The sequence below is a fragment of the Blennius ocellaris genome, assembly GCF_963422515.1.
Source record: "Blennius ocellaris genome assembly, chromosome: 14".
In the NCBI taxonomy this organism is placed as follows: domain Eukaryota; kingdom Metazoa; phylum Chordata; class Actinopteri; order Blenniiformes; family Blenniidae; genus Blennius; species Blennius ocellaris.
Window position 1 is genome coordinate 13,462,700 of NC_137663.1, and position 13,905 is coordinate 13,476,604.

Here is a 13,905-nt window from a genome sequence, read left to right on the forward strand (position 1 = left end):
AGCTTCCCTCCCCTCTCGTGCAGTGCAAAGTGTGAGTGACACTCGCGAGGGAGTCCTGTAACACAAGGTCAGCACAAATGAGAACCAGGCTTACACTGATTCAGCTGGCTCCTTTCTACTGCCATTTTTCCTCTGCTTGACACTACAGTAAAAAAAAAAAAAAAAAAAAATCCAAAAAACCTGGAAACACACTAAAAATAGCAATTCAGAGGCCAAGTGCCAAATAGCCTTAGTAACTGTTTTTCCTCCGTGAATCCTTTTAGTCATGCAAGTGGCACAGAACGTAAGAGAGAGGCTGAAATTAAATCTTTGTTGGCATTTGAAGTACATTAAAAATTTGATAATTGTATAGTTTACCTTTTCACTTTATATTGGGAAAATCCTGTAGAATTCTTTGCAGCTAATGCAGACCAGGTGGATCATGGGGATCAGCTGTAAATCAAGGCTGTTTCTCAGAAGTTCTTGGAGGACGCACAAAACGCCACTTGACAGTATTGATCAATTATAACACAACAAACTGGAAGCCACACTTTCTTAAAAGGAACCAACCCATGCTGTAATTAGGTTCAGCACATACAGACGCCTCCCTGAAATCAACGAGAAGCTTCCTATCGCCAGCAGAGATAAGAACTGAGAAATACTGAACTGGATCTTGGCATCACAGCTTGACCTGTGAGCCGTTTAATCTCAGAGAATGGAGGGACGCATGTGTCTACTGTAATTTCCTATGAAGGTGGATATCAGAGATGAGGAACAGATTTACTGGGGGCTGCCAGTGTGACCTTCAAGAAAATTATTTTAGCCAAGTTCAACAAGTTTTCTTTGTTTTTCTGGGAATTTGCTCAAAGAGTGATCTGGTTAAATTGGACACTATCAACATAAAGTATTTTTGAATTGCATTACTCTTATCTAACCCTGTATGGAAATAAAACCTTTTGACTTGGTAGAGTGAATGCAAAATGATGAATGGTCATCTAATGTTATTGAGAAATTAGGCAGTTCAGTTGCAACAGATACATTTCCAAAACAATATCTTAAACAACATGATATTGAAGTGCAATTTGGGGGAAAGCATAGCCAGATATATCATGATTTTCTTTGGCCCCCAGTTTGGCTCAAACAAAAGTTTAATCTGTTATATTGCTTTGAGCTGCCATGCATTAAATGTAAGGAAGTCATCTTTTTTGAGTGTTTATCTTCTGTATTTTCAGATTGAAATCAGCCTTGATGTTGGAAGTCCTTGCAGTGATGTTGATGTAAAATGTGGATGCAACCAGAGCTTGGATTAGTTTTGAAATGCAAACATTTATATTGAAATGTCAGGGGTAAAATGAAAAATCAAGATTCCTTTAAGCTAGCCTCTCATGAGAAGCATGCTATTTTATTGACTAATTTCAAGTGAGCAGAGAAGAGTTGGAGCCACAAAGCATCAGGTCCACAAGGAACAGAGAGGTGCAGCAACCAACTGCAAGGTCATAAATGTGACCATGTTAGTTATTTGTTCAATTAACTAACAGCTTGAACCCTGGTCAACCCCAGATTCACATGCTCAGCAAATAGCAACAGAGCTTTAAATAAGCTTGGCGTGTCAAGTCAATAGAAGCAAGAGGAAACAACAGCCAGATAAAAATGCTCTTTCTTTTAAAAAAAGAAAAAAGAAAAAAGAAGGTACTTCAGTAACACGTTCCAAAGTTAAAGCTTCCTTGATGCAAGCTAGAAATAACAGAAGAACTGTTGAAGTGGGAAAATTACTCTGAGCAGGATGGAAAAAAAGTCCAAGCTCCAAAGTGAACATTTCTGGAAGGAAACTTGTGAAGTTAAAAAAAAGAAAAAGAAAAAGAAATACAGAGAAACTGAGCTAGTGTGACATTTTTCTAGGGTCTCAAAGCATTTTTTTTTTACAGCTTGAATGTGAAGTAGAAGACTTAATAGGACTGTTCCAAGACACCATGAACTATGAAGGATGCTCCATTAAAAGACGATATCTGCAGAGACTATGAAAAAGAAAAGATGAAAGTTTCTATGTGGGTACACATGAGGGTGGATAATTTGTGAATGATAATCTGGCTTAAATGAAAAATACAAAGAGCTCTCATTCAGTCATTCAGAGATAAAACAGAGTTGGCATTATGGCATTATATTCAGGTCTACAGAAAATCTCAATCCAATGGACATGATGTATGTATGATGTGTTGAGGAAACAGGTAGATGTCTTGAAGAAAATTCCTGACATTCACATTTTATTACAATCATGAATATCTGAGTCATAGACTAAACTATAAGGCACCAAAAGGGGAAATAAAAATGGAATCAAAGTGAATCATGCATGTAAATCATGAATTGCTGGAGCATTAAAAGGCAAACCTTAGATGAAAAGTATAATGAGCTAAAAGCTGATACTGATGCCTGGAAGACATTAGTTCTTTTCAAGTCTCTGTTGGGATGCTGTGCAACCGTCTCTGTTGTGGGAGTGAGAATACTGACATAAAATGGTGATAACACTCTCCAAAAGCTATACGAGTAGACATATTCCATGACTGTGCGTGCACCGCGAGGTATTGGACCAGATTATTTTAAATTCCTTTCATGAAATGAATACATATATGAATCTTCTCTTGGCATTCACAACAATGATACACACATAAATCACAAAACTTTGAAAAATAATACCTCAAACATCTTCGGGGGGGGGGGGGGGGGGGTCTAAAACATCATGTTAAAATGATCAATAAAGATGGTTTCTTCTTGGTCTTCTATTTCTCGTTTTGCACTCTCTGCACTGACCTACATTAATGACCACTGTATCAAATGGTGAACCACATTAATAGGTTTTCTCTGAATTGCAAAGTAGTATACCTAATAGTTTGCAGTACCGTGCATGTTTTGCATTTTAGAAGTTGTGCATTTATGAACATCGACTGATTCATCATTTGACTGAGTTTCGTGATCAAAGAATGGGGAATAAACCCCCACCTGGAGTCTTGCTGCAGTGTGGGCCAACTCTAATATGATGTTTACAGGCTCTAGTCTCAGTGAGTGCAGCTGCAGATTTCCTCGACTTGCTGGAGAGAAAACACTGTTTAATAGAGTGTGCCGCCTCGGAAAGTAACATTTGTAGAGCAGAAGATTTATCCGAGTGCCTGTTCTCTAAAGCCTTCGCTTCTGTTCCAAACACTTTTCTGGGCGTCTCGTCCCACAACTACAAATCCATGTCAAAAGCTGTCGTTGGAAATGATATTTTTCTCGATAAACGAGTTGCATTAATGACATCTCCATTCGTATTCAACTATGAAAATGGACACAGCGATAAAACATAGCTGCATAGTTGAGTTTCTCGATTTTCATCTGATGAATATCCTCTACATCGTTAAACTTAAATGAGGTGAAGTCATTTAAAGTGTAACATTTCTGTTGCCTTTACGGAGCCAGCAATAACTGGAACTTTTTTCCCCCATTTATTTTGATTCACTAATGCTTCACTGGATAACATTTTGATTCATTTTATGATTTCAAGAGGCTCTCAAGTGTGTTTAAAATGATCATTTTCCTAAATGGGATGTGTGGTACTTCATTGTGCTTCACTAGTTATCACAATTGTCTCATGCTTCCTAACAAAATGCAGACTCACACATCATACTGTACCAAGTTTTTCATGTTGGGCCGACGTTCTCCCGAGGGGATGGACTTCTGCTCCGGACAGATTTCTCCCAGATTCTACCAAAAAAAAAAAAAAAAAATCTCCCAAGTATGTGCCTGTAGGAGCTGGAGCTGCGCCAATGTCAGCTGGGTAGATTGTTGTAGACCATGTGTGTCACTGTGAAGGAGCCTCGATGTGTGCGTGCACTTCTAATTATCTGAAGTTGTGTGGGGTGCGCAAAGGTGCAGGCGGCAAAAGCAGTCTTGGGATAGCAAGCTGTAAACACAGCTGTGCGGAGAGGGGGATGTCAAACCCGAAGCTGCAACCTTTGTCTTTGACTTTTGTTTCTTACAGACCAGCCAATCGCTTAGGTAATGTTTATACTGTACATTTCCCACATGAGCAACAGTTCCTTGTGTAATATAGAATGTATATATGTATCCGTGTATAAGCCTTCCTGTTAATTGCACAATTAACAGACTACAAAAGTGGGAATGTTTTTATGATTCATCATCAGAAGTCTCGCATTTCAATTCTGCGCTATGAGAGCTCCTGTCTACTGACCCTTTCTCCTGCACCTCGTCAAAATCCGTGTCCAGCTCCTTCAGTACAAAGGAAAGCAGGGGGACACTGCACAGCTCTGTGTGATGACCAAATCAGGCAGGAAAGCCCAGCAGCTATGCAAACATGTCAATTCTCGATATGAAATAAACATTTTGCAATCATTCGGCTAGATCAATATCATATGCTTTCTGTGAAACCATTGAATGCCGACTTTAGGTTGTAACATTTCCAACATTCTGACATTTTAGAATTTCAATAAGAATGTATTTTTTAGTTTCATAAATGAGGAGATAAACATGTGTATACAGATTTGATCCCAAACAGAGATACCACTGGCTACTCAAAGCATAGTGGAGTCCTTTCTTTTCCAAAATGAGTGGACATATCTTCTACTTCTAATCACATCATCATCTCACTGAAGCATGGTCAATCCTTTTCAGTTCTTCTGCAGAAGTCTTGGCTTGAATTGTGGGGGAAAAAACAGCCCGACTCCAGTTTGTCAAAAGAGATCAGTAGGAATTTATTATTTGCTTTAAATACATGTACAACCCCTTTTTTTCTGCCATTGTTCCTCTAATCAGTCAAGTGGCAGTCATCTCAAAATTAATTTCAAAGTGAGGTCCTCCAGCATGGAGCCAGAACGACTCTGAGTCAGGAACAAGTTGTGCTGGAGTTTGGCTCATGGCATGAGTAGTTTCTGAGCTGAAAACAGTGCCAGCTTTGCATGAGGCAATTTATAGGGTCCTGTTGAACAAATACCGTAGGTAGAGGCCATATCTTCATACAAGAGGAATTTTACAAAAAAAACAAAACAACATTTACCCCAAAAGATTAAAAACAAGCCAGGATGATAAATGCACATGGAAGAATGACAAAGACACTCTTACAGCCTTTTTGGCTGGTGCTATTGTAACTGAATAGTGAAATTGAAATTGAACAATGGGCGTAAAGAAAGCTGAATTGAACATATGGAACCTTAAAGCAGCTCATCATATCACTGACAATCTTGATGTATGAATAACTGAAAGAAAATACACATTACAGAGTTAACCTGGAACCTCATTACTGGACTGGTTGCTGAATCCATGTACATTCATCAGGGCTCATGCATTCAGACTTGTGCCTCATTTATCTGGCTCATGCGCTACATTTCTCCAAGTTATACCACTTTCCTATGACTATTTTGGCCCGATCATTGCATGTTCTTTCCATCCTGCTGATTTAAGCACTTTACAGTAAATTGCATTTATGTTAATGACTGATGTAACTGAGTTTAGGAAGCACTTTATTCCAAAGACACAGAGGTGATCAGCAAATTGAGTTGTCCCTGAATAAAATCGGTCATGTGCTGTTGCACTCAAGGGCACACACAACAGCAGAGTGCTGCACTACTGCAGAGGTGAATTATAGTTTGATCACCGATTTTCATCCAGTTGCTGTTTTGGAGTTGGTATGATCAACAATTTGACAAAAAAAAAAAAAGAAAAAGTTATCCTAAGGTAACAGCACCGCATGGAGCGAAATCCGCCTCGTTTCCTATTGTCAAATTGGACCTCTTTTCTTATAAATAATACTAAAAACACAAACGTCTCCCTTCTCACTCACATCACAAGTCTCTAAAAACCTAGGAGACACATACAGTACATAGCATAACTTGCATACATACAAATATACATATATGCAAATACACAACACAATAACCTCTCAATGTGGAATAATGGATCTGAAATCAAAACTTCATATAAAAATATAAAAATAAAATCAAAGAAAGTGTCATCTGAGCCAGGTGAAAAAACAAAATAAAACAAAACAAAACAGTAACTTCCATTGATAGTCCACTACATGAGGCAATGGCAAGTCAGTGGATCAAGTGTCTTCATGAATGCACAGTTTGTCTGTCCACAAGATTCACAGACAGGATTTATGTCCAGAGGCCATTTAAAAAGCAGCCATTACTTGAATTTAATACTGAAGTGTAAAAATGTCCACAGACACAAAGAGAGGGACAAGGTCCTTAGTTCTCTGGCCAGCCAGCGAGGTATAACATGAAAACAACACGTTTATCTATCTATACACTAAGGGATCTCTGACTACAGGGCACGGTAAGCGTACACTCCCATAAAGATGTCTGTTTACCTCTCAGCCCTGATCAGTTCATGGAGACCTGCGTCAGTGAGGACATGGATGGGTGAGATTCTCCTGTCAAACCAGGCACATAATCCATTTGGTCTTTTGCATCCAGTAATGTGGCTCATCAAGGGTCCTACTGATCGAAATGTTAAACCACCAGAGGTTAAAGTCTATTTTGAGTTTTTCGTGCCCAAGACAAATCACATGATTGGATGTTCCAAACTAACTTCATTTGTTCCAGGCAAAAGAACAAACCCAATCATAGTCCATCCCACTTTGTTCAGGGTGCCTGCCTAAACGGTTTTCCTTACAAGGTTTTGACATTTTCAATCATATTCTCATTTCGTGATCAGGACTTTGATCCAGCGAAGGCTCCCTGGTGCTGATCATGGATGCTGAGGGTCCTTGGTTGACTCCAAATGGAGAAACAGCTGGAGATCGAGCTGCCAATGGGGAAAGAGATGGGGAAAAACTTGGTGACATTGCTGCTGATGAAATGGATCCCTCATGACTGATTGGAGACCTACGAAGCGAGGCCAAGTGGGGGAATGTTCGCCCGATCACAGGGACTTTTGGTGGAACTGACATAGCCCCTGGGTGGGCCACTGATGTGATTAGTGGAGGGGGATCAATTCTAGGTTTGGGATCCATTTTGGGTTTGGGCTGGAAGGGCTGGCGAGGGTTTTGACTCTGCTGAGCGGTTTCATCTTTAAGCCTTGCAATCTCTGTGAAAACATTAGCCAGAGGTTGGAACTGAGGGCACCAGTTGAGGAGGTAATCCCAGTTATAGCTCCCACGAAGCTCCTCATCACTGGCCACAATAGCTGTGAGGGAACCATCCACTGAAGGTTTGCCATCCTCTGGGAAGGCGTAATCCTTAGGGAGAGATATGTTGAGGCCACGGCCGACACCCAAGTAACCACTTCCCTCATCCCTGTAGACAGGGAGCTGGCCAGAGAGCAAGGTTCCACTAAGACTGCCTCCAAGTTTCTTTCCTTTAAACCAGGTGCTGCCCTCCAAAGCTGCAGGCTCACATGAGATGTCCGAGAGCTGGTCAGCATCCTGCTGGATGCCAGAGTCGGGTCCCCTGGCTGAGATGTGCTCCTGCATGGATGAGGTGATGGATGCAACACGGGGGTATTCATTTATCATCCTGATCTCATCATCCTCTGCTGCCTCAGCTGACCCCCTTCCACTGGAGTGAGAGGGATCCAAAGAGCCTCCTCTGGTGTAGGGACCGCCTCCAGCCCCACCTTGATCGCCAGCATAGCCTGGCAAGGTCTGGTGGTAAATCCTTTCTCCTCCTGCTCCTGATTTACAGTCATCTAGTTTCTGTAAGGCAGTTCCTGTGGCAACAGCTCTGTTTCCTGTATCCTGGCCTTTCTTCCTCCTGCGTGACTTGACCAGGAACACCACCACAGCCAGGACGACGAGCAATATGATAAAACCTAGAGAAACTGCAATTATACTAATAAGCAGGACGTTGACGTCAGTGGCGAGGCCAAAGTTAGTGTTCGTGACATCAATGGAGACCGGAGCTGTAGTGCTCCGAGATGAATCAAGAGGGCTGTGAACTTTGACGTCTACTGTCATCATCCTAGTGTCCCGTTTATTGCGGCCTGATCCACTGCTGCTACTGCTGCCAGAGCTATCCAACTTGAGGAAAATGACACCGGTAGTCTTGTTTACATCAAAATATGGAGAGTTGGAGGTGAGAGAATACAGAACAATACCATCCACCCCTCCATCCTCATCATTTGCTACCACCTGGCCAATGCTTTGGCCTTTCTTAGCTCCCTCTGGGACTTCAAATGAAAGATCTGTGGATGTGAAAAGTGGATCATATTCATCTTCTCCTGTGACAAACACCTGCACTGTCACAGTAGCTGAATTATTTCCTGAATCCACTGCCACTGCTACAAAATCGAAGGAGTTGATCTTCTCAAAGTCAAATGGCATTTTGCTTCTTATTTCTCCTGAACTTTGGTCCACAGTGAAGCTTTCTCTTCCTGCTCCGTGTCGCTCCACCATGTAATACTTCAGCTGTCCAAAAACACCGGTGTCATGGTCTATTGCATGTAGAACCGTTACAGCAGAATTGGCCGGTTGGTTTTCTCTGATACTAGCCGTCAAGACTTCAACGGGAAAGAACGGGTTGTTGTCATTCACATCTTTGACTTCAACAATGATGGGAACTAGTGCAAAGTGACCTTGTCCATCTGTGGCTTGAATAATGACAATATGTGTGGGTTGGTGTTCACGATCGAGCGCACGCTGAAGTCGCAGAGCTCCAGTCCACTGGTCCATTGTAAATAAATTGACTTCATCACCAGAGCTGATAGTATATTGGACCTCAGCATTGGGAGTTGAGTCTGGGTCTGTGAACAAAGACATTAGAAATGTAAATAATTATGACACAGAGTTGTTGTTGTTTTGTTTTTTTTGAGTGAAAAATACAGACATAAACAAAAGACATCTGCCCACCTGTAGCAGTGAGTCGTATAATCTCGGTCCCAGCAGCCGCTCCCTCACTCAGCGAAACAGTATACTCAGCTCTGCTGAACACTGGAGGGTTATCATTCACATCACCAATGGTTATCACGGCAGCAACACTAGAGCTCCTCTGGGGCACGCCACGATCCGACACCACCACAGTGAGGTTGTAAAGTGGCTTAGTTTCAAAGTCTAGCAATTCAGCCAACAGCAGAGTCCCAACTGTTTGAAAGCCTCGTCCCTCCAAGAAGCGCACGCTACTTTCAATCTGGAACGCATTCCCTTCATTTCCGTTTGCAATAGCAAAGTCGAAGCCACAGTTTTCTCGAGAGAGGTCGCTGTCGAAAGCTTCAAATGTCAGGACTGTAGACCCAGGGATGGCATCCTCAAAAACAGTAGCCCTGCAAACCACACAAAGCGTTTAGTGACGGCTGTTGACGATACCTCCTAAGACGTTAAAATGTACTGCATTTAGACTGACCTGTATTCTGACTGATGGAACACAGGAGCATTGTCATTGACATCAGCAATTTGGACCTGGATTGTTGTAAGCGAGGAGAGGGAAGGGGAGCCTCCATCACAAGCTTCAATGACAATACTGACTGATGGGCGTTCAGGGTCAAACTCAGCTCTGTGACTGATGAACAGGGTTCCTGGAAACAGAAGGCAAAGAGATGGATTAGGCCATAAAAAGTTACCTCATAAGTAAAAATGTATTAAAATTTTTAAAAAAAACCTATCACTTCAAATTAAAACTAGAAAACTGATGCATAGAACATAAATATAACAAGATGAAGGTAATCTACCATTGCTAGGGTTAATGTAGAAACCATCCTGTGTTGATGACATCACTTTATACGTGATCCGCCCGTTTTCACCCGAGTCCCTGTCAGTAGCTGTTACTGTGATAACTGCACTTCCTGCTGGTGTGTGCTCAGGCAGAGTAATCTAGAATGCAAAAACACAGGATTTGAGAATAAGTTAAAAAAAATTTTTAATAAATACAAGGCAGGTGCTGATCACAGAAATACTGCAGTAACATCACCAAACAACCAACTCAAGATAAAGTAGTACAAACTATACAGTATCTTCTTTACAAAACTCTGCAATTCTAATGTCAACATCGAGAAAATACTTTCTGAATCAAATGAAACTGATTATTCAGACATTTAAGGAACAAATACATTATAAATGAAATATGGATTCTATCTGCACCGACATGGATACAAAACAGGTATACCAATTAGCAAATTCTATTTATATTGACAATTAAAACAGTAACACTCATTTGAATTATTTTAAAGCTGCTGTCCTTCAAGTTTTCTGATCACAAACAATATATGGAGAAAAACTGTTCCATTGTGTTGATCATTACCTGATAGAGGTCATGCGTGAATGAAGGTGCATTGTCATTGATGTCCTCCACCAGTATTGTAATGTTGGCCTCAGTTTGGTGCTGACTGTCTGTGGCTCTGACAGTCAGGGTGTACCATGTCTTCTCCTCAAAGTCCAGAGGGGCCGTGAGGGAAATGCCTCCACTGTAACGGTGAATCCCAAACTTGCCCATCGATGTTGGGTCGAGCTGCAAGGAGTAGGAAAGGGCGGGACTGGAGTCGACATCGTTTCCTGTGACAACAGTGATCTCTTCGCCAATCGAAGTATCTAAGGAAGAACATAAGTCAACATTGGTTGGTTGTGTCCAACATGTCACAACGAGATCAACAGGCGATAACGAGAAATACTATTAGTTTATGTCTTTGGCTGTTCCAAAGACAAAGAAGCAGTCTGAAATAATTGTTTAATACTTACTCTCTGCAATGCGGAGTTCCTTTGGTAATGGGATGGTGGGACTGTTGTCATTTTGGTCAACAATGATGACGGTCAGTGTGGCTGAACCGGCCAATCGTGGACTTCCTCTATCAGTTGCCGTCACAACTAACCTGTGGATCGACACAATAAAATGTTGTCACTCAACCCTCTTTTGTATCATGCCAACGGTTGGACAAGTTACATTTTATTGTTAATGTTGTGAACAAAGAAACACAACATAAAAATACTTCATGAATGGACTTCAGTTTTGTTTGTGTATTTGATTACAAATTCACATGTTGTTACAAAGGGAATGTGCAACACATGTTGAATTGATGCAGTGCTGAGGACATCTTTTTGTCGATGTTGAAACTTCAGTTTTGATACATCTGGCATGCAGTTTTTTTTTTCTCGCAGTGCTGCTTACATCTTCTGGAGACTGTTAATTTCCTCACCAGCTATCTAAACACAGTCTAGCTGAGTGATTATGAATCATGATGTGGTAAGGATATTTATATAGCTCTTTCTTCTATATGTGTCTACCTGTGTGTAAATATAATGAACTTCACACTTCACAGCACCTTGTGGCAACAATTATTTTACATGAAGAATCAACCTATACTGGAAATACACATACACGTAGGGCGTTTTAATTAAACTACAGGTCTGTCCTCACTTGGTCTGTGTAAAGATCTCGCGGTCCATGATGGCTGCTGTGGTAATGCTTCCTGTCACAGGGTCGATCTTGAACAGGCCACTCATGCTTGATGATTGAATGGAGTAGGTCACCTGACCATTTTGGCCCTGATCCACATCCTCAGCAACCACCTGAGAGAGGAGAGAAACAACAATAAAGGAGAGAGATGATACATTTAGCACTCATTCTGCATGTCAACAACCTGCAACTTTGTGTTATGATCCAGTTTTTTTTATAGGCACCTGTATGATTGGCATTTCATATCCTTGTGTTTCTTTCATGTAAGCCACATAATTCTGCAGGTGGAAGCGAGGCAGGTTGTCATTGACATCCTGCAAGATCAAGTTAATAGCCATGAAAGATGTAGAGGACACAGTCTCAGCCTTGACAACGAGACGGAGTCTTGGGGAGTCTTCAAAGTCGAGCCCCCTGGAGCTCTGGACCCAGATTTCACCTGCAGCACAGACAAACAGAGATCTGGTTGTAAAAATGAGGCATTGGACATACTTATAAAGGGTCCATGTTGCATGACAATACATTCAATAAATATTCCATCAAGTTTCACCTGTTGCAGAGGTGATTCTAAATGCCTGTTTCCTGTTGCCACTGAAAAGGCTGTAGTTGATCCCTTTACGTGTGCCATCTGGATGTTGAGCCTGAGCCTGAGCCACAGCTGTGTCTACATTTTTTATGTAAATGAGGGGGAAAAAATCCTTAATTATGACAGCAGTGAATCAGAAACAGTGCCCATCTTTTAAATTATAATAAAGCAATCCAACCTTTCACAGCATTCTCCTGTAAGCTGACATCTCGGGCGTTCCTGGAGAAGCGAATGCCATTGTACTCCACCTCTTTCACATAAATAACTACAACTCCTTGTGCAGACTGAGCCGGGCTGCCTTGGTCCATGGCCTCCACTATTAGTGTCCTCTGAGCCTGGGTCAGATCCCCCAGCGGCTCAGTTGCCTGGATTTCCCCAGTTAGAGAATTTATACTGAATCCCTTCACAGCAGTGGCAAAGCGATAAAATACAGAACCATTGGCTCCAAAGTCCTTGTCCTCTGCCTTCATGGTGGCTAAGACCCGCTGTGATCTCCTGCTGGACACTTCAACAACTAGTGGATCTTGTATGAAGAAAGGAGCATTGTCATTGACGTCTAAGACAATTACCTTCACCTGTAAAACAAAAGTCATACATATAAGAAACAGTAAAATATAAACTTTTCTTGATTTAACATCAAAGTTGTGAATTTAGAGCATCGAAATACCAGTGCAGAAGAATTCCTGGGCACAGCAGGTGAAAGGTCAACAGCAAACACGTGGAAACTGTACGAATCAGATTTTTCACGATCCAGGGGGGCTGATGTAGTGATGCGACCGGTGTCCTCATTCACAATGAACACCCCGTGTGCATCCTGGCTGAGGAAATACAGAACTCTCCCATTTAGCTCATCATCAGGGTCTGACGCTGAAACCTGGAACAAGCAGAAAAGAAAGTGACATTTGTAAAACGTTTTTTTTTAAAAGGCGTACTTTTTAAAAACAAAAATCTCACATTAAGTTAATTTCTATTTCTTCTTACTTCTAAAACTTGTGATCCCTCTGCAGCATCCTCAGACACCTCCACCTGGTAGGTACTTTTGCTGAAAACAGGGCTGTTATCATTGATGTCCAGTACTCTGACCTTCACCATGACAGTGGCACTGAGAGCAGGACTGCCTCGGTCTGTGGCCACCACCTCCAGCGTGTAGTCTGCTTTCTTTTCCCTGTCAAGCCCATGTGAGGTTGAGAGAGCTCCTGTACTGGCATCGAGTTGGAAATCTCTGTCAGGATCACCCGCTAGATAGAAGGAAATATGACATTCATAATTTTTCTGTTATTGTTAGTCAAACACTTATAATCCGTCAGGTGGTAAATTGAAATAATTGCTTTGCTGAGGCTGTCTGGTGAAACATCAGTGTCATCTGCAGAAGGTTCATTCTCACCAGTGATTTTGTAGTCCAACTCTCCGCCTGGACCTGAATCAGGATCGGTGGCCTTGAGGAAGCAAAGCTCAACAGGCTCCTGGTTCTCCGGCACTTCAAGTCCATACCAATCTCTCGCAAAGACTGGAGCGTTGTCATTCACATCCTGCACCTCCACGCGGACTACAGTCTTAGCGAAGTTTGGAGGCAGCCCACCATCCCTGGCATACACTGGAAAAAGATGGAAAGTATAAGAAGATCACGTGTTCAATACCATGCAAACAGGTCATACAGATCTGGGTGTATATTGTGTACCTGTGAGTGTGTAGTGATCCTGCAACTCCGCGTCCAGTTCCTTTGTGGTGGTGATGGTGCCTGTCGCAGGGTTGATGACAAAGCCTTCCTCTGTCACACCTCCATATGTAATGTGGCCATTAGAACCTGGGTTGAAATACAGGGTAGACATGAGTTTAAAAAAAAAGAAGCAAAAAAACAAAAAAAAAAGCAAATGCATGCCAAAAAATGTTCAATAAAGCAAAGCCATTGAAAGAATTTAACAAGGCGGCAATACTAGCAATTTCTAATAAAGTCTCCATAAATATGAGGCTCAG

The 13,905-nt window shown here is 41.7% G+C and overlaps 1 protein-coding gene across 1 annotated transcript in view; it reads right to left on the reverse strand.

Moving 5' to 3' along the window:
* Nucleotides 1-4,755: 4,755 nt before the first annotated feature.
* dchs1b (dachsous cadherin-related 1b) overlaps nt 4,756-13,905 on the reverse strand; it is a 77,004-nt gene continuing 67,854 nt past the window's right edge. The window contains exons 16-29 of the mRNA XM_080508429.1: nt 13,610-13,735; nt 13,316-13,525; nt 12,913-13,169; nt 12,599-12,805; nt 12,110-12,506; nt 11,896-12,009; nt 11,573-11,784; nt 11,310-11,461; nt 10,634-10,764; nt 10,200-10,486; nt 9,631-9,772; nt 9,306-9,477; nt 8,816-9,225; nt 4,756-8,709 (exon numbers count right to left, since the gene is read on the reverse strand). Of these exons, the coding sequence (XP_080364555.1) occupies nt 6,662-8,709; nt 8,816-9,225; nt 9,306-9,477; nt 9,631-9,772; nt 10,200-10,486; nt 10,634-10,764; nt 11,310-11,461; nt 11,573-11,784; nt 11,896-12,009; nt 12,110-12,506; nt 12,599-12,805; nt 12,913-13,169; nt 13,316-13,525; nt 13,610-13,735 (4,865 nt within the window). The 3' untranslated portion in view covers nt 4,756-6,661. The remainder of the gene's footprint in view (nt 8,710-8,815; nt 9,226-9,305; nt 9,478-9,630; nt 9,773-10,199; nt 10,487-10,633; nt 10,765-11,309; nt 11,462-11,572; nt 11,785-11,895; nt 12,010-12,109; nt 12,507-12,598; nt 12,806-12,912; nt 13,170-13,315; nt 13,526-13,609; nt 13,736-13,905) is intronic.